At 52.9% G+C, this 20172-nt stretch overlaps 2 protein-coding genes across 4 annotated transcripts in view; one reads left to right on the top strand and one right to left on the bottom strand.

The window, feature by feature from the left end:
• Positions 1-14294, top strand: part of MYO1D (myosin ID) — a 164956-nt gene extending 150662 nt beyond the window's left edge. The window contains exons 22-23 of one of the 3 annotated variants that reach the window (XR_012635156.1): positions 10768-11243; positions 11340-14294. Coding sequence is in view for 2 of the 3 variants with exons in the window: in XM_074926437.1 (XP_074782538.1) it covers positions 10768-10924 (157 nt within the window). In the remaining variant the exon portion in view is untranslated. Of the gene's footprint in view, positions 1-10767 lie in introns of all 3 variants that reach the window. The other 2 variants (XM_074926437.1, XM_074926439.1) reach the window with 2 other exon arrangements.
• Positions 14295-14391: 97 nt separating this feature from the next.
• CDK5R1 (cyclin dependent kinase 5 regulatory subunit 1) lies at positions 14392-16321 on the bottom strand. Its single transcript, XM_074926440.1, has one exon. It carries the CDS (start codon positions 16250-16252, stop codon positions 15353-15355), a length of 900 nt encoding a protein of 299 aa, XP_074782541.1. The 5' UTR covers positions 16253-16321; the 3' UTR covers positions 14392-15352.
• Positions 16322-20172: the final 3851 nt, after the last annotated feature.

Here is a 20172-nt window from a genome sequence, read left to right as displayed (position 1 = left end):
CTGAAAACAAAATGCAAGGAAAGACTTTTGCTGCTTTTCAGCCTGCCCGGGAATTGAGGGCTGTGATGTCCTAAATGGGAGGCAAGTCTGTGCTCATCTTCCTAAGTGGTCTTATTTTATTTATGTGCTGGTGCATTTATAATGCAGGATTCTTGGCATAACCCCGTGAATGAGCTGATGTTCTGCTTTTACTCTGTCTCCAGCCAAGGACTTTGAATCATATTTTTGGCATAGTGGTTTTTATAAAATATGTAACACTCCAGCGTCTTGTGGCCACGTTTGCTCCTACTAAAGCAGAAAGCCGGATGAGAGCTGACTCTCAAAAGCTTTGCCAGGACTCAGAATAGCTGAGAAAATATGACTAATTGGAGACTTCAGAAGAAGCTGTAGTTTATATATTGGTGCTGCACCCTGGGAAACCTGCTGCTGTTGAGAACTCGGGCAGTTTGGGTAGATGAAGGCAGGTGGCAAATGTTGCCGGACAGTAACGCGTGTAACCATCGTCCTCAGAAAGTGAATTCCTCTGTTCATCCAAAAATAAGTAGGCTGTAAACTGAGCCACAAAACACACAGGAACCATGCGTGTGGGCAGGGCAGACCATCGCGGTGAGGATGTTATGTAGCCGTAGAAGTTGTTTCTTACCTAATGAGACCATTCATTTCATAATTCTGCGCCAGAACTGGTTTCCACTCCTTGCAGAGGCAGGCGCTGCTGGGGTAGTCCCAGATGACACATTTCTTGTCGTGTTATTACTGAAACCTCACGGGTGTTTGAGAGGATGGAAACAACCGGCGCCTCTTCCCTCCTGCCACCGTGCTCCCACGTCAGCGGGTACCACAAACCCCTCCACGTGTCTCACACCCTGCTCTCTCCCCATCCTTTTACTTTCCTCCACAACACAGTTTCATACCGCCAGACTGTACCTCTTCAGCATGCTTGATGCAAAACTTACAATTTCAGCTGTGGGGAGAGTGCAAAATACATTGAATTCTGGAGTGAATTTAGTTCCTGTGGTATCAAACTGCACGTGGCGAGCAGGGGAGGCAAAAGGGGCAGTATGTGGATTTTAGGGTAGGCAGTCCCAAGCACTCGAGCTGGGCACGTGGCATGTTGGGGTGCCTCCTCTTAGGGTGTCGGGTCAATAACCCGTCTGTTTAGGCACAGCCCTGATAGGTGGGTGCTGTCGTGGCACTCCCATGGTGGCTGGGAGCTGCCTTCCCCACTCAGTGGTTTGGAAATTTTTCATTTTGCCTGCTGGAGAAAATAAAATATTTAACGCACTGTGTGTGCTTTTTTTTTTTTTTTTTTAAAGTTGCTTTGTTGATGAGATTTCCTGGGAAATACCCTATTTAAGTGAACGCGTGTTTTTCATCCGGAAAACCATTGACCAGCTTTAGCGAGTGCTTCGTAAGGGATAAATTACGTCAGGCATTGAATGCTGATCACACGAGGAGAGAAAAAAAGACTGAGACTTCTCCGTTTGAAGTGCGTAGATGAATTCTCAGCTTCGATAGGAGCAGAACTCAGGGAGCATCAGCAGTGGCTGGAGGAGCCCGATGCCTCCTGCCTGCAGCGGGCAGGGGGTCGGTGCTGCCCAGGCCTTGCCGGTGGCAGCCAGCGTGCCTGTGCTGGGGTGGGCAGGGAGGGGACTAACAAATTGCCCAAGTGTGGTAACAAGATTGGGCTACAGTTTATAGCAGAGTTTAGGTGCGTAAAGTGCATCTCTCCCACCCCAAAGTCTTCAGCATGGAGATGGTGGTCGTGTTAGGGCTGGGGTTTGGGAGTCGAGCGGGCGAGTGTTTGCCCCGGTTCAGCTGGAGGGTGAAGCTTTGGCTGGGGTTCGATTCCCGTCTTGAATTTCATGTGATACGAAATAATTAGGTTCACTTTTTATTTCGATCCAGTTTCCCAGGGATGGAGGAAAGGGGTTGCTAGGGTACACCATGCAGTGCACTACCAAAGCGATGTCTCAAAACCACTTTTTGGGACTTTCACCCCATAAAATAAGAGCTTTGGGGTGCGGTTCCCGTGGGTAGTGGTGCTGTTTGACTGCGACCTGACCTCTATTAACCTGCTTTTTAGCTGCTTAGGTCTTTCTTTGAAACCTGGCCATTAGAAGCAGATGAAGCTCTGGAGAAGGGGAGAGCAGCCCCTGCCACATCACCCTGGGGATCCTCCTTTGCCCAGAAGCACGTGGACCAAACAGTTTCGCTGGAAGAGACAGAAATATTTTACAGCTCGCTGACTTTCTGGAAAGCGCTCTCTGGCTAGTGAGGATGGATGCACAAATGCCCCAGTTACTAAATAAATGAAGAACAAACCCCAGCTCACCGGTGCCGCTCAGGGACTGTCTGACCTTGGGTTCAAGTCGGAATAAATGCATTTTAAGAATGAGAGCACCGAACATTTAATGTACTAGGTTTACACCTCAGCTAGAGGGGAAGGAATATACCTAGATCTACCGCAGACACATCATGAAAAAAGCACATCAGTGTTGTGGCAGCTGCTGTCTTCTTAGGAAAGTGGCTTTTATGGTTCAGACATGAGTAAAAGGAACCGTCTCGGTGCACCAGCCAGTCGCCAGCAGACCAGAGTATTAATAGCTTTTGCCTTGCTATGTGCCATTGGACATATGCAGCACTTTTCACAGGGAATACAGTTATTAACAAATCTTGCTTCTCATTAAAAGGGCAAAAATAGAGTTGCTGACGCCACTTGCTAGTGTGATGTTGTAATATGTGGTGCTGTACGGTTCCCAAAACTGAAGGCGAGCGGCTCTGTGGTTTGCGCTGGTAAATAGAAGTCAGTGTGAACTGCAGAGAAAAATGACACATGGGCAAGTCTGAGCCAGAAAAGAGTGAAAACCACTTTTTAAGTGGAGTGGCTGATATTTCAGTGGAACGATGTGGGAATTGCACTTTGTGGCCTGATCCTTCTCTTGCAGATTAAAAAATTGTTTTTGAAAAGCCACTTCTTCCAGCTTCTGAGGTGTCTTGCCTGAACACAGACCACAGGGTACAAAACTGTCTTAGAAATAAACCATAAACATTTGCTGGTTTTGAAGGCTAAAAAAAAATTTCATGGTATCAAGTGTCACTTGACTGAAGATATTTTTGAGAAATACAGTGAGAAAGGACCTGCCAGAGCCATGTCTAGCTCAGCTGACCTTTCTTGGCATTAAAATGCCTGGAGAATTTGTTCTGACTTTCAACTATGGAAATTTGCCTTTTGATCCTGACTTAAGATCTCCTTTATTCATGTATGACTTCTTTGTAGTCTTTCTTTTCCATAGCTTTGATCCATCCTAATGTCTAATGTCCACCAAGACCACCTGATACAGAGGAGCAAACAACCCTACGTCTCTAAAAAGCAAGTAACAGTTTGAGAAAACATCCTGTTTGTCTCATGCTTTCGTTGTGTGAGACCTCAGAGAGGGTTTCGCAAGGCAGATTTTGAGAACCCACTGTGGTTTAGGATGTTGCGTCCTTTTGGTGCACGTGTCAGTAATGCAGCACCTGCTGAATGAGCAGCACGCTACCTACCACGCGTGTTCAAACCCTGCTGATCCAGCTGCTCTTGAGTTATGAGCAGAGAGGAATGATCTGCACCCAAAAATGGGTCCCAGTTAATCTCCTCACCCTGGTGATGGTAACCAAACCCATGGGATGAAGAGTGCTGTCAGCTGCAGCTTCAGGCCTGCACTAAAAAGGAACTGCTGGTTGGAGGGGGATTTCCTTTGACAGTGCCACAGCCAGTGCGAGGAGGCAAAGAGGACATTAAATTATTTTCTCGGGTGCACAGGATAGTAAATCATTGCTTTTAACTTCCTGTAGCTACGTGAGCTGGGGTGTTTTAATAAGAGCTGGATCAGAAAAGGTGTTTTCTCCCTCTGAAGCAGAGCAAAGAAGGATGAAGCATGCCAAGGAGTCACAGGGGTGATGCTGTCAAAATCATCTGAGTCTTAGGGAAATTTATGCTCCGAGTGTGTAAATCTCTCCTGGAAGTGGGACCTGGTGCTCTGAAGCTGCACACACTTCAAATGTTACTGCCCCCCTGAGAGGCAGCAGGAGAGTGGAGAGGATGCAGCGTGCTGGAGTGCCAGCAGCCCGCGGGCTCTCCATACGTGCAGCAGGACATCTCCCTCCCTGGAATGAAATTAAATATTCACCCGGGACTGTTTGCCTGCGATGCCCTTCATGCTGGGGCTCCCTGGGTCGGGGCTCGCCCCGGCTCCCCAAGGCCAGGGGCGTTTCTGTGCGGCGGCCGTGCCCGTCCTGCCGCGGGGCAGCTCTCCCCACGCGGGGCTCTGTGACTCGGGCAGAGCTGAGAGGTTACAGCCAGGCCGGTACAAAACACACAGGAGGATTCAGCGTGTCTTGCGCTTGTAACACGTTAAGAAACTAGGTGTTCCTATTTTGTCTCTGTTTAAGCTATTGCGGGGTTAATTTTCACTATAGCTTTTCCTTTGAGCCCAGCTATCCCCAGTATCATTGTCCTGCATGTCGCAGAACACCACGCATGGTCAGAGGAGATAGATCTCCCCCCATCCCTCCCCTGCCAAACACACCGCCTGCACAGCCCCTGTGCTTTAAACCCTCATGCAAAAGTCACTTATCTTTTCCAGAAATGACACCTGTTGTAACTCAGATACGTAAATGTTTATTACCTATGTTATAGCCAATGTCACTTTAGACCCTGCTCGTTTTTTCTCACCTCTGTGCCACCCAGTAGCAGTGAGCGCCACAGCCTGGAGTGAGCCACAGCAGCGAGATTACACATTGCCTGGAAAACTATTTTAACCCACCTTGAAATTCTCAGTATCACTGTTTGTCTCTTTGGCTGTTGTTAGGAAGAGCCTCGAAAGCTGCCTTTTTTTAGCCCTCTCTAGTTTCTCTCTCTGCTTCTTACGTATTTGCTTCATGCAGAATATAGCTGCTGCTTTTTCAGTTTCTTTTTTATAGCCTCCCTTCATCTGTGAGCCTTTTTATTTTATTTCCGTGGCTGAACCCCCTCAAAGGCTGCAGCCGGTATCCAGATGAGACTGCAGCACTGACTTACATAAGGTGTTACAATTGTTCAGTATTCTCCATCCTGCTCCTAATGCTTCCTAACATCTTGTTTGCAGCTGCACGCTCTCTTGAAGCCTTAACCAAGTAGTCCACAGTGATGCCTGCCTTTCCAGAAAGAGACCTTGATCTAAACTCTAGAGAGATTTGATCGTTTTTAAAAATCCTCTCTGGAATCCATCCCATTCGGTTTATTACTGCTGAGCCCTCGTTTCACACTGCATTGCATGCTTAGCCTCATTTAAATCCCTCTGGTTTGTTGTCATGAAAATCAGGCACTTCCTGTCCTCAGCTTCGCCATCTTCTACCAAAATTTTGCTTCCTAAAAAGAGCTTATTTCCTGCTCCATGACTGCGTTAGCTGTGTCTGTAGGCAGGCAGCACCTCATTTAAAGACCTGGAAAATGGGCATAAACTCCTGTTCCTTCCCAGCCCCGTGAGTGATGGGGTTGCCCCTCCGCCCGCGGGGGTGTACGGCGTGTCCCCACTGCCTGCAGCCTGCTCTGCTTCCTGAGGTGAGGAGCATCCCTGCTCACCTTCACCGAGGCTGGGGAAGGGCCTGGAGAATCAATCCTGTGAGGAGCCAGTGAAGGAGCTGGGAGTGTTCAGTGTGAGGAGGAGGAGGCTGAGGGGAGCCCTCATCACTCCACAGCTCCTGACAGGACATTGCAGAGAGGCTGGGGCTGGGCTCTGCTCCCAGGGGATCAGGGACAGGACAAGAGGGAACGGCTGGAAACTGCCACAGGGGAGGGTCAGGCTGGGCAGGAGGAGAAAATGTTTCCCAGCAGGAGTGGTCAGAGAGTGGAACAGGCTGCCCAGGGAGGGGGGAGTCCCCATCCCTAGGGGGGTTTAAGGGCCGTTGGGATGAGCTGTGGGGGGATGTGGGGTAGGGGAGAACTTGTAGAGTCGGCTGAGGGTTGGACTCGATGATCCCGAGGGGCTTTTCCCACCTGAATGATTCTGTGATCCCATTGACGAGTGCTTTGCTGTGTTTTCGTGCCTGTTACAGCTCCTTGCAAGGCATTCCAGGTCACCTGTATTTGCTCTTAAGCATCTTGTATGTTTAACATTTAGTTAACAATACATTTATTTAACTTTCTAGCCTTACACCACTGTCTTCGCAGAAACTCCCTCTAATCTTCCTCCACTCCTTCCCTTCCCTGTTTTGCTTCCCACCACTTATTGGTGACATAGACGCTTTTGTGTTATCAACAGCGCTGACAGATGTCTGTGGCCATTTATGCGCCACTTGGCTTGTGTTTTCCCTGAGGTCCTAGATTAAATGCTCAGTCAAAACTCTTAATATCTCATGGGCCAGTAGTCTGCTTCCACTTGGAGTCATCTCTTCTCCGCTGGTTTCCCTTTTGCCAGCGTTTACCCGGGTGTCTGATCAGCTCGTGCTTCGTTTCTAACGATGCTCTGGCTCCAGGACGTGGTTCTCCCGCACACGCAGACGCTGTTCAGGCGATGCTGGCGGAGCTCCGCACGCGCGCGCTCACACCCAGCACAGCCCCTCCACTATTTGCTATTAACTCCTCTAATGGGCGCCAGTCAGTAGATGAGCACAGCGAGCTGATAGAGGCAGTTTGCGTGCTGTGATGGTTTGGAGCAGATGAAGGAAGAGAAGTCACCCAGTCCTGCGGGGTTCACTGAGCTGTGAAATCCAAAGAGCAAAGAGAAGCCCCAGCCCACACAGCCAGCGGAGAGCAGTGGCCGTGGCTTGTGCCACCAGGATGTCGAGAGAGGCTGTTCCCACCCAGAAACATTGTTTGCAGATATATAAAACCCCTGTGTTTTAAGAAAACACTAACACCTTAGTGTTTATTATATACAGAAATGATCATGTGGTTTATTATATACAGCAGTGATCACGTGGTTCCCTGGCAGGCCTGAGCAGCACGGGAGTTAGTCCTGGTTTTCCCAGGACAGCTCTTCTTTGCCCTTTACGTTTCGCAGGCAGTTTCACGCCTGGATGCTGGGGACTGGCATTTCTTCCCTGGCAGAGTCTCAGCCAGCACTTTCATCTCGCTGTCTCTTCTAATGGAATCGTTGTTAAAAATAAGTAATTTTATTTCCCAGAAGATGCTTGGCAGGAGCATCCATCATTTTGTCCTAATTGACTTGCCTTCCATCGGTGTGCAGGTTACGTCGGGGCTTGGTGCAGAGCCAGAGCTGCCGTCAGACGGGGCTGGTCTCCAGCAGAGATCTGCTTGGCTGCCTGAGCTCTGATGTCTTGTAGATGGTCTCTTAAACGTGTGTCTGTACAAGAGGGACAACAGAAGTGTCTCAGAAGCCTGTTAAGGACTTACTAAAATAGAGGCTGATGTCTGGAACAAATTCTCCTGCACAGCCTTTAGTAAGGGCCAGTCTAGTGACAGCTCCGGAGGCTCCCGCTGTCGGATGGCAGGGGAGGGCTCTCCCGCCGTGGGGTGGGGGGTGCAGTAAGGACGAGGGGAGTGAAAGCAAAAGGTCTAAGGCAGGGGTCTTCTCTGGGCAGCGAAAGCTTTCCAACTGTCTTTTGAGGACATAATGTGAAGGTAGTCGTTGCCTGTTGATCAGAGGGATGAGCATGACACTGCCCTTTATAAGTACCTGGGTCTGAACCAACACAGGATCCTTGAACCAAGTAGATCTACAGGATGAAGGATGAGACTGGCATTTGCACTGCCATGGCGGGCTGCTCATCTGTGACCAAAAGATCTTGAACATTAGAGAATCTGGCTTTTAATTCTGATGCTGGTTTCTTGTGACCTTGGGCATGTCACTTAGCTCTCTGTGCCGTGACTGTGTCTTCAGCCGCAGAACAGTCGTAACCACATTCTGTTCTGCACTTAAGTCTTTACATTACAAGCTCTTCCAGCTCTAATATGAAAACCAGTTGGTCTTTTAAGTAGTCAGAAGGCCAGAAGATTATTCATAAGTAATTAGTAAATGTTCCTTAAATACCTAAAACCCACTGAAATGCTTAAGGAATTAAAGCATGGGTAGTGAATAGATGTGTGTTTCCAAGCTTGAAATTTAATAGTGCAAACTTTCTTCCATCTTAATTTCACCTTAATGACCTGACTGAATCGTCTTATTGAGATGGAGAGGTGGAAGAGCAAAGTACCATGGTGGGACAGGATTATGCAGTGAAAATTCAGGTTTTAGCCCAAGTTTAAGTGAAAGTGGGACTTGGCTCTGCCTTTGCTGCCAACGGTGTCAGACTTGGGGTCTTGCAGGTCACCAGTGATCCCCAAAGGGTGTTTTCACTGTGTGTTGCCCTTGTCTTGGGGAAGCGTCTCCCCAGCTGTGCTACTTGGTAAAATCTCATTGTAGCAGTGAGATTTGGAAGGTCTTTGAGTCTGGTTTATTGGCTGATGCAGGCAGCTGTTTTCTGCCTTTCAGTCAATAAATAAACCGTCTTATTTCAGGGCAGCCAGCAGCTGTCATCTCCCCTTTTGGCTGCTGCACCAACAAGTGTGATGCTGATGTGACTGATGAACTGGAAACCAAAGTGACGTTTCCTCCAACCTCTTCCTCACTGGCCATTGACCGAGCAGAGGAACAGCATCCAAGAGGCACATCAAGCTGCTTGTGGAGCTGGTAGCGGGGTTCAGCATTGAGTTGCCTAGTGGGGAAAACCAAGGATGGGGTTTGTTATCCCTGGGTGAATTTGCAAATCCCTCTGTGGATTGCTCTTTGGATATCATTCAGGAGCTGTTCTGCACCCCCAGAAAAGGGTTTTAAAGCTGAAACCTCTTGTCACATGAAGAAAAGGCACACAAGATCAGGAGTTAGCTTCACGTAGATGTGTGTTTAGTTGATTCTCCTCATTCCAGCAGGAGCTGGGACCTAGAGAGATTCCACTTCTTGCTGAAGGTCCCACAGCCACAGGGCTCAAAATACATCACAGACCTTCTGATTTCCCGGTCTGACTCCTGCTTGTGGTCAAAATTCAGGTTAATAACATTCTTCTCCCCTGGTTTGGGCTCCTTATTGCTGTGCAAAAGGGTCAACAGAGTTTGACTATTAACAGCGACAGACCCTCCATCTTCTTATCTATAATTTGATGAGGGCTGTGGGAGAGGAGAAGGAACGTCATTAGCCCTTATCCTTGTTGCAGACACTTGATGCTAAACCTGCTCTCCAAACACATGATGGCAGGAATCTCCAAGAGGCTCCTCTGCATATGCAGCTTGTTCTGCTCAGTCACGGGAAAAATAGCAAACTAAGCAGGGATTTTAGCCTCAACTCAGGCAAGAATAAATAAGTATTAAATACCTTGGACAACGTGAGGGCTTTGTGTGCTGCTGCCATGCTGATACCTCTCCAACCAAACAATCATTCATTCTTATGGAACCAGTGAACATCTTAATTATTTGGAAGCTGCGTAAAAATGTGGCTTGTGGGATGTGACGTGTCTGAACAGTCTGTGTTAATGAAGTAAAAACTAAGCCTGTGCTGCATGAAGGACTTACACTGTGTCAATGAAAATATTGTAACGGCTCAAGCAAGGCAAGACCTCGGGTCTGGAAGCTGAGTCAGGAGAAGAGAAACCCAGCACATCCTCCTCGGTGTATTTAGAGCATCGAGAGAGGAGGTGGGGTTGATGCCACTGAGTCTTTAAACCACTCAATATTATACTAAGAAATGCTGGAAATTCAGGAATTTGAAGTGCGGGTGAGGTCACGGGACTGATTTTCCAAAGGCCAAGTCCGGGGAGATATCTTCCTGCTTCCCCAGGCTGGGGGGTGGATCTGCTGGAGGCATTTCTCCGGCTCATTCACTCTCCTGCCTCACGAACCTGGTCCACAGGGCTCACGGCTGGAGCTCGTGTGTCACCTTGGCTGCACCTCGTCTCCAGCCCCAGGGAGCAGCTGAGCATTTCTCTGCTTACAGTACAAGGGAAAGTTGCTTGTGATATTAAATAGTGACCTTTATGGCTTTAGCAAAGGGGAACATCCTTGCTGGCCATCCCTGACCCTGTCTGGGCCGGCGCAGAGATGAACATGGCCTTGCTGTCCTGATGTCCCCCACCAGCACTGGCCCAAACAACTGAGGAAAAACTGATTTGGGTGGCAGAAACTCCTGATTTCACTTGAGAGTCATTTTTAACACCAAAGCTAAAGGGTTAAAAATCTGGGGAATGATTTGCAGTGACAAGAGTTTTGTCCCAGTGCCTGTGCCCCTGCTCAGGGTGCTGCCTGGTGGGTCGATCTGTCTGTCTGCCTGGAGAGGGCATTTACGAAAACAACACCCGGGCTGGGGTTCTTTTTGCTATTTCACGCTGTACTTTTAATCTCTGAGCTCAGAACGGGGGGTGTCATCACCACTAGTTACAGCGATAGGAGTGATGGCTCACGAGGGCGTTTGGCGAGCGGGCGGCCGAGCTGGCTGCAGACCCCCCCTGGGCCTTTTGCAACGTGGCCTTTGCTTTGCCCGTGAAGCGACACCCCCCATTGGCACCGAGCCCGACGCCCAAGCCCCTGGGTGCACCGCCTGCCTGCGTGGGAGCCTCTCACGGGCAGGAGCAGGGCTCGCCCGAGCCCGAAAGCTGAGCTTAAGAGCCGAGGTTTGGCCTAACGTGGTGTGCTCGCCTTGGCGCAGGATCCTGACCCAAAACCACCCCCCCAGCCTCGTGCCGAGGTCTGAGCCACGGTGGCCACTTCCCACTCCTCCCTCCTGACTCTTCTTTTCTTTTTCCCTTTTGCCTTGGCAGTGAGAAACGGGCTCTGCAAGTCAGCGTCACCAACCCGGTCCAGTGCAGCCTGCACGGGCGGAAATGCACCGTCTCCGTGGAAACCAAGATTAACCAATCCCAACCGGATTTCACCAAGCATCGTTCCGGTTTCATCCTCTGCGTGCCGGGGAATTAGCATCCCCCCCCCTCCCCTGCTCGGCACAGCGAGCCCGGAGAGCGAGCGAGTGAAGGAAAGAGGGGCTGGGGCTTTGATCCCCCTCCCCACACCTTGGACTTTTCAAGGGGATTAATTTAGAGATGCTCAGCTGTGACTTGGTCATGCGCCTAAAAAGACCTCTAAAGCTAGAGGTTTAGCAAACCCAAATTCAGGAGAGGGTTTTACTACCACATGCAACAGAGGCTTAAAATAGCCTGTGACCTGTATCCATCTTACAAAACAGGCCAGAATATCAGGAAAGTGCTTCTGAATTAATCCAAAAAAAAAGCATCTATAGGTACTTACACCCTTTCCTACATTTGATTTCTTAAACCCTCTCCACTGTTCCCTTCTGTGTTTCTTTTTTATGTCATTTTTTTGCAATATTATGCAGCCTCCACCGGAGGAACCAAAGATACCCGGCTCAGGGAGTCTGGTTCTGTAAGACCAAATCCCGATGGAACTGGAGCCAGGTTTGGGGAGGAGGGCTGCCTTCCCATGCCGGGGAGACGCTGCTGGGATGGTACCTGGACACACACCTCTAGACTTGCTGCTTTCCTGCCTGGAATTCATTACCCCAGCAAGGCACCTGCCTGGAAACAGCTCCACCAGCAGAAAGGGGAGTGGGATTCACAGTGCAGAGGTTTTATTTTTTTTAATCCGGCATTGCTTTTGCCTTAATTACCCTCTCCAGTGACCTAAAATCCAGTGGCCTTGCTGAATTTTTAGATGATCCACGTGGCTTCGTGTCAGTGCCAGCGCCGAGGGTCGGGGGTGACGAGGACCTGCTGCCCGTGGCGGCCACACGAGGAGCCGGGGGGGGCCGAGGCCACGGCTCCCGCGCTTTGCACTATTCAACCTTCGCTCCGGCCCGTCCGTCTGCGCCAGGCGAGGGGCAGCAGCACAAACCCGCCCGCACACATCCAGGCCCTTCCCTCTGGAGGGTTGCCCCGGGTGTTGGATGTTGGGGTGTTGAGCATCACCCCGGCTCGGCTGGTGGCCTCGTGGTTCCCCGCTGCGGCTCGGATAACCTGGAGCTGGTGTTTACAGGGGGGCCAGATAGATCAACAAGCTTTTTATTTCCCCTGCATAGCGGGCTGCTGCGGGGGCTTCTGGGCGGAGGAGGCCGTGGGGCTGTTTATCGGGGTTCTGTGTCCTGAGTCCTGGCACTGCTGGTCAGGTCAGGATTTCCAGCCCGTTGGACACGGGGGGGGTCTGCGTGGTGACCCCGCCTTGGGGCCTGCCCGTCGCCAGCCCAGCCGGCCAACAGCACGTATTTAACTCGGCGGTTTAGGAACCAGAAAGCCTGGAGGAAGCTCTTCACCTACCGACCCGCTGATGAAAGGCTTCCCAAGGCCGTGCCACGGACGCGGGGAGTCGGGACGGGGCGCTGCAGCGTCTGTCCCAACCGCCGCCACCAGACCCGCGAGGGTGGAGGAGCTGGAGCTCTGCACTGACGTGGGACAGGCTTAATCTCTCCTGTGCTCTTTCCCGGGGAGGCCCCACGCCGGAGCCCTCCCGTTCGATGGTCCCCGGCCTCGGCCCAGACCCCCCAGCAGAGGGTCCTGCGCCACAGGGCCCCGCGCCTCACGGCTGCCCCGAGTCCTGGAGAAGAAAAACTCTTCCAGACGCTGGTAAACACGTCACCCACCACCGCTGGGGCCACTGGGAGCCTGGAGGTGCTGTCCCCCCCCACGCAGCGGCTCCCAACCTTGCCCAGCACACGCACACGAGCTGCTCAGGACCCCCCCGGACCCTCGAGCTCCTCGGTTAATGGCAGCGGCGGGGCCTCGGCAGAGCGGGACCAGCGCCGAGGCCGCGGGACACCCCCTCCCCTCGGCGTCCTCCCGGGGAGCACCAGAAGGAAAATCCTGGTCCTTGCTGTGCCTTTCTATTTGCACTTCTTGCTTTTTGTATCTACTACTCCAAACGTGTCCCCCCCCTCAGTAACACTAACCCGTAGGCAAGGTAGCGGCAGGAGTTTAATCAGCACTTTTATACACTATCCCTCCAACGAAATGGTTGTGTCGAATCATGATGGATGGCAATAAATCGCAGGTTTGGGAAATTTCTGATGCTCTGAGATGGCAATATTGTATGTGATGAAATGTGTCTTTATAAAATATATCTGTTCCTGCTCTGGTTTTATATATATATATATATATACAAAAAATATATAAAATATATATATATATTCCTGTTTTTTCCCATAAATTAACTATTTCTAAATTGAATTCCGATTTTTCAGCCTGGGGCAATAATGCAATGAACCTTTTTTTGTTTTGTTTTTTAATCGCTGATATTTTAATGTGTAAAAGAGCAGAAAAAAAAAAAAAAAACAAACCTACTATAATGGACCTGGGGTTTTGTTTACATGTTTCACTGTAATAAATAAAAAACAAAAAACAAAAAACAAAAAAACCCACAAAACCAAACCAAAAAGCAATTAGTTGCATCCCACTACGGCGGTGCCAGTGTCTGACCAGCGCGGTGGCTCGGGGAAGATGCTGCACAGATGGAAAGTGGGAGTTTTGGCGTCCCCATAACCCGGTTTTTCACCTCTCACGTGCTGATGCTCCTCCTCGCCCCGCGCCTCCGCCAGCCCCCGGCGAAGGGGCGACCCCAGCGCCAGTAACGCGATTAAACCCGCGGCGGCGTTAAACCCCTCTGTCATCAAAGCAAATCCAATTTCCCAGCACCACGCAGGGGCGTCGGAGGTGTGGGATTGCAGAAAAGACTCCGCCACGACCCGCTGCCGTGTAATGGATGGTCAGTGCATTTTTATTTAATCAGCACAGTACAAAAATAAATAAAAATAAGGGGAGGGGATTAAATTACAGGCACACTGAGCCCCATGACACAGTCGGTCAGGTTATAAACCACACATACTTACAAACACACTATACACATACATACAAAATGAGACAAATATAAATTAATAAGTAACAATACCCACCAATTTGGTCAACAAAGATCTACAGAAGAGATTGCACTAAAAAAACGTACGTACACATGTATCATTAGCAGGGTCCAATGTACAGCGATGAAGAGCTTCAAGTGAAAAATAAAAAAGAAAAATAAATGGCACATTATTTCTCCCTCTCGTCTGCAAGTTTAACGCTTGATGGACCAGAACTAAACTAGAACTGTGCACACGGAGAAAAATAAAAATAAAACCAAAAAAAACTTATCAGTCCCCAGGCCTGATAAGGGAATACCAGCTCAAGACTGCGGTATCGGGGTGGTGTCGGGTCTTTGTGCATGGGTGTAATTTTTACAGCCATCTCTCATTAAGGTTTTTCTTTTGATTATTATTTTTTATGTGTTTTTTTCCTTTTTTTTTTTTTTTGAAGACACAAAATGCTCCTGTTTGCATGCGCAATACCACTGTAAAAGCAACAATGAAAGAATAAAGAAGGGTTTTTTCTTTTTTCCCCCCCCGTATGTTAGTAGTTTTTGTTTTTTTGTGTTTTTTTTTGTTTTTTGTTCTAAAAGTATTCATATAGCAGCATGTAGATTCTTTCCTTGCTTGCACACTCAAGTAGATCCTTTACACAATACTCATGATCAGTGCACGATGGGAACAAGACATTTCACATTGATGTCATGATACAGTAGCGGTTATTTCCCTTAACCCAGACCCGCTCGGGAAATTCGAGTCTCTTCAAAGAAAATAAATAAAGGGGAGGGAGGAGGAGGGGGGTGGGAGGGTGGCAAGGGGCCGGGGGGCCCCGGGGTCGTGCCCGCGTCTCTGTCCCGTTACCGGCTGCTCCGGCGCCGGTAAGTCACGATCGGCCCCGCTCAGGCGCCTCCGGTGAAGCCTTTAGAGCAATTTTTTTTTCTTTTTTTTTCATTTTCCTTCCCCCCCCCCACCCCCCACCCGGTCTTTGTCTCGGTGATGCGGTGACCGGCCCCGCACCGGGGCTGCAGCCGCAGGAGCCGGGGCCGCCCCCGCCGCCAGCCCGCGGAGCCCCACTCCGCTCCGCTCCGCTCCGCTCCCCCGCCGCGGGGCTCCGGGAGGGCGGGGGGGCGCTCAGTTGGGGCTGGGGGGGGGGGTCCCGTCCCCCCCGCCCCCTCCGCGATTTGCTGAAATCAATCCGGTGGCGGAGCCGCAGCATCCCCGGGCCCGCGAGATGGGGAGAGGGGGCGACGGCTGGAAAGCGGCGGCCCGGGGATGGGGGGGGCTGGAACCGGGGGTCTGCGCTCCGCTCCGGCGGCGGCCGACCCGACCCGTCCCCCCGCCCAGAGCCGGGCCCGCGGGAGCGGCAGCAGCTCCCGCCTCTCCCCGCCTGGAAGAGCCCCCGGGAAGCGGCTCCGAGCCGGGCCGGGGCGAGCGAAGCGTGTCCGGGCGGGGCCGGGGCCGGGGCCGGCAGCACCCCCGGGGCCCGGCGGGCGGGCGGCGGGCGCTCACCGGTCGAGGCCGATGAGCAGCCGCCCCTTCTCCTCGGCGCCGCTCTCCTTCTTGAGGTCGGCGAAGACCTGGGTGAAGTAGTGCGGGTCGGCGTTGACCTGCAGCATCTTGGGGCTCATGAGGTCGATGATGGAGAGGCAGCGGTCCCAGAAGGCCTCCTTACAGCTCTCCACCAGGAAGGGCTTGAGCGGGTAGGAGATCTCGTTGCCCATGTAGGAGTAGGAGAGGTACAGGCAGGTGAGCAGCACTGCCTGCAGTTCGTGGTCGCTGGCCACCTCGGCCGAGATGACGTCCCGGCAGAGCATGTAGAGGAAGACCACGTTGGCCGGCGTGATGAAGCCCTGGTCCTGCCAGCCCTGCAGCAGCAGCGAGCGGTCCACGGAGCGCAGCCAGAGCACGGGGTCGGTGGGCGAGAGATGCTTCAGCCGGTAGCAGCGGCGGCAGAGGAACTCGCCCAGGCAGCGCAGCAGCTCGCTGGTGGACGCCTGCACCACGACCCGGCGCGGGGTAGCGGCGGCGGCGGCGGGCGCGGCCGGCGGCGCCTTCTGCGCCGAGGCGAGGGCGGCGGCGGCGGCGGCGGCGGCGGGGGGCGGCGGGGGGGCGAAGGTGGCGAGGTTGGCGCAGGAGAGCGACTTCTTCAGGTTCTCGTTGTTGAGGTGGGTCACGTTGCTCTGGTACCCGCCGTTGGGCTGCACCTTCTTGGAGCTCTTCTTCTTGGCGGAGACGGCGGCGATGCGCTTCCAGGGCAGCACCGAGATCAGCGAATGCCGCTTCAGGCCCTTCTCCTTCGCGTTCTTGCTGTTCTGCACCGCCGTGTAGTGCCCCACCGTGGCCGCCCCCTCCTCGAACAGCGGGGCCTTCCGGTAGCTCGGCGACAGCGACAGCACCGTGCCCATGGCGCCGGCCGACCGGCGGGCCCCGCCGCCCGCCCCGGCCTCGGCCCCGGCCCCGGCCCCGGCCCCGGCCCCCGGCGCGGCCCCGCGCTCGCTGCCCGCTCCGCCGCCGCCGCCGCTCAGCGCCGCGCCTCGCCCCGCCCCGCCGCCGCGCGCGCTCCCGGCGGCGCAGTGCGCGGCCCCGCCGCCCCGCCCCGCGCCGCCACGTGCGCCCGCCGCGCCGGCGGGAAAGGGGCGGGGCGGGGCCGCCCCCTCCCCGCCCGGGACACGCCCCCCGCGCCGGCCCTGGCGGCCGGAGCCCCGCCCCCGCCCGCCCAGGACACGCCCCCTCCCGCCCCTCCCCGCTCAGGCCCCGCCCCCGCCGCGACCCCGCGCTGCCCCCGGGCGGGTCCCGGGCGGAGGCGGCGGCTCGGGCAGGGCCCGGGGGGGCTCCCGGCCCCCGGCCCGGCAAAAAGCAGAGATGTTAAAGACAACAATTAAAACTTAAAACCACCCCGGCCCCGCCCGCCCCGCCGGTGCCTCCTCCGGCCCCGGGTGAAGCCACGGCCCACAGCCCGGCGCCCCCCCCGCCCCGGGGCCGGCCCTTCCCCGCAGCCGGGGACCGGGAGCCGCTCCGGCCCCGGCCCGAGAAGCAGCAGCCGCGGAGCCGGAGCCCCGCCGCGCTTCGCACAACCTGCAGCGACACTCAGCGACGCTCCGCCGCGGCCCAGCGCGCCCCGAGCCCGGCCCAGCGCGGCGGTGACGGAGGCTGCGGGGCTCCAGCTCCAGCGCCGATGCCGAGCGGACCCCGGGTGTCACCTCCTCCCCCAAGTGATGCTGCTGGCGACACAACAGGGAAACGTCTCACCCTGACGCTTCACTAATGAGGGTTTGGCTAATGACTTAAACTGAGCTCGCTTACACTCCTCCATGCCCCAAAGCCACCAACTGACACAGACGTGCTGCTGCCTGTCCCCTTCCCATGACGCAGAAGTCTTCAAAAACCGCCAAAATCCCCCATTTCATCCGGACACAAGGGCACCCTCCCAGTGCCTGGGGACTGACAAACACCAGAGCAGTGGTGGGACACTGGAAAGGGCTGTCCCCCAAGCCACCGTCCCAAGGGGTTGGTCCGTGGGCCAGACTAGATGATCTTCCAGGTCTTTTCCAACCTAGGTGATCCTGTGAAGGCACCTGCCTGGGACGAGCCCGCTGCACGCTTAGGGTTTAAAACTAGTGTGAGGTAAAGAAAAATCTCACTCTGGATCAAAGCTCTGCCAAAGCTGCTGCATCCAAGAGGGCTGGGGCTGAGCCCGGACTGGCCGAGCAGGTTCAGGCTGCAGCTGTGCACTAAACACCAGGGGAGAGGTTCTGATCCATCTTTTTTCCCCCTCTCAAGGTCGGGCAGCAGCTTTCTCACACCTGGGCTCCATGACCGCAGCCTGCAGGGTGAAGCCGCTGCTCGGCAGCGGGACGTGGCGGTTTGAAACACCGAGCAGGACTGAGAACTGCCTGGGCCCACCTGCCCCCATCCCAGTTCAAGGGCAGCTCTGAGGCAGCTCGGGACCAAGGACAGACCTGGCCCAAAGCACCCCAAAACCCCCACATCCTCCTAAGTCCGTCCAGCCCAGCACAGCAGCTGTTCTTTTAAGGGATGGTCAAAAGGTCTCCTCTTCGTGTATCCTCTTTACAAAGAGCTTTAGAGGCTTTTCTGTGTAATGATCTGAGATGGACCGTGCAAGTCCAGCCCGCATGGCACTGCTGTTACCAAGAAATCCCTTTGTCCATTAAAAATATTACACGGACCCAAGCAGCATGAAACTCGCCTTTGTGGGAAAGCCTGCTTTTTAAGTTAAGCCTTTTGAAGTTTAAGCCAAAAGGGTTTAACAACAAGCCCTACCATTTGAGCTTTTTTGGCCCTAATTTTAATACACTTGGAGGTGGCAGGCGCTCAGACGCCTCGGAAAATCCCAGCTTTCCGCAGGCAGTTCGAATGACTAACCTGCAATTAAACCTCCTCGCTGGGGCGAGAGGCAGCCCCACGCCTCCCAGCCGGCCTCGCCACGGAGCTGCTGCACCCGGTCAGGTCCCCTCAGCCCCCAGCACCGGGGTTTGTCTGCTCCCCCATCGTCAGCTGCGGGGCGAGGACGGCGGCCAGAGCTGGACACTGCTCTCGCCGAGGACACGCAGGACTTCACAGCCACCTCCAGCTCAGCACCTCGCTGTGCCCGTCACCGCTCCTCCGTCCATCCCACGGACACAGGCCCCAGCTCTGTCCTACCAACGAATTTCCCCTCACTCACCTACTGCTACCAACCACAACCAGCAAAGCCACAGCGAAGCATCCCTGGGGGAAACACCCCTTCAGTGGCATTACAGTGAACTGGCCAGAGCTGCTTTTGGGAAATATCTTACAAGCTATTTATAGTCAAAAAACCCTATTAAGGAAACTGGAAATGCACTTCCCCTGCAATCCAAGCCACGCATAAGAGTTAAGTCCTTCACATTTTCCTTCCAAAAGACCTGCACCACCTCAGCTAGGCAGTGTCCGAGATGCATGACCTTCCAAAGTGAAAATTAAAGATGTTGTATCAGTCCAATTACATCCTAAACCCCCTCTCTAGCCTTAAGAGGAACCTACACATGGTGTGTGCACAACGTGAGACTCTCCAATACAGCATCAGGGTATTTTCAAAGCTAAAGGTGCAAGAGGTCAGATGTAATTCATTTTTCACAACAATAAATATCATGACTTCACTTGGTAGAACTCAAACTTGCTGTGCCAGGAACAGGTCACAATCCATAAACCTTCAGAGATGCTGCTTAGAACATGGTCCCTCACACTCCATGTCTCAGAAACATCATCACCAGCGATGCCTTGGTGAGCTCTAGCCAGGTGCTGCAATCCACCTTCCCTAAGCAGAGAGAAACTGCACCGAACGTGCCCATTACCTGCCTCGGCAGCTGAAGACAGGAGACAGATTTTTGAAAAAAAAATTATTTTATTGGAACTCATCTGAACATCAGATATACCTGGTGTTGGTTAGCAAGAACCGTTTGTACATTTGATATTGATGGTGCCAAAAACCCAAACAGTGACTGACTGGATGAGATGGAATTAAAAAAAAAAAAATGTCAAAGAGGTTAAAATGTGAACAGAAAGCAGAAAAATCAGCCAGTCTAAGATTCAGTGTGAAGGCAAAATATTTCCTGATAAAACAGAATCCTTTTACAAAATATAAATTTTGTAAGAAAAACGTGGAGAGGGAGAGAGAAAGAGAGACAGAGGGGAAAGGAAAAATAAAGGTTAGCAGGACAGAGACGCAGAAGCTTACACTGCCCAAATGGCATTAAAACCTAGCTAGTAACCTCACCATAAAATGAAACATGCTGGAATACACCGTGCTCCACCCCCCACACATACGACTTTGAACAGTAATGAGGAAGCTCCCCAGCGAGTGCTGCACTAGGTTATTCCAGAAGGGCCAAGCTGTCTCACAGCGGCTGTTGAAGAGAAGAAGCACTAACGCAGCAGAGGGAACTAGTGCCAGTCTGCTCAGCGCCCGGGGCGGCGAGGACTCGGGGAACGCCTGCTCACCTGTTCTTCCTACCAATGCAGGTGGGGGGGAGGGATAAAACATTTAAAATCTAGTCTATTTTAAAACAATAGCATGCAATACAGGCCTCCAGGGGAAACCTGCGCTGTTCCCTTTATTAGAAACTGGCCTAATGGTCTAGACAGTGGCTGCAGCCGTCCTGAGGTTTTTGGCTGCGCAGGGCGGGTCCGGGCGAGCGCAGCACAATGACAATTCTGAAGCAGGTTCCTCGGGTGTGAAAGCCTTCAGGAAAATCATTGTGGAGCCACTTTCGAGGGGATCTGAGGCCTTTAAGCTTTAAAAATAAACCAGCAGTCTGTACTTTTTGGGTTTTTTTTGGTTCAGTAC

The sequence above is a fragment of the Athene noctua genome, chromosome 25 (genome assembly GCF_965140245.1).
Source record: "Athene noctua chromosome 25, bAthNoc1.hap1.1, whole genome shotgun sequence".
Taxonomy (NCBI): domain Eukaryota; kingdom Metazoa; phylum Chordata; class Aves; order Strigiformes; family Strigidae; genus Athene; species Athene noctua.
Note: the sequence above shows the minus strand (reverse complement) of the source record. Positions and strands in the feature narration are given on the sequence as shown.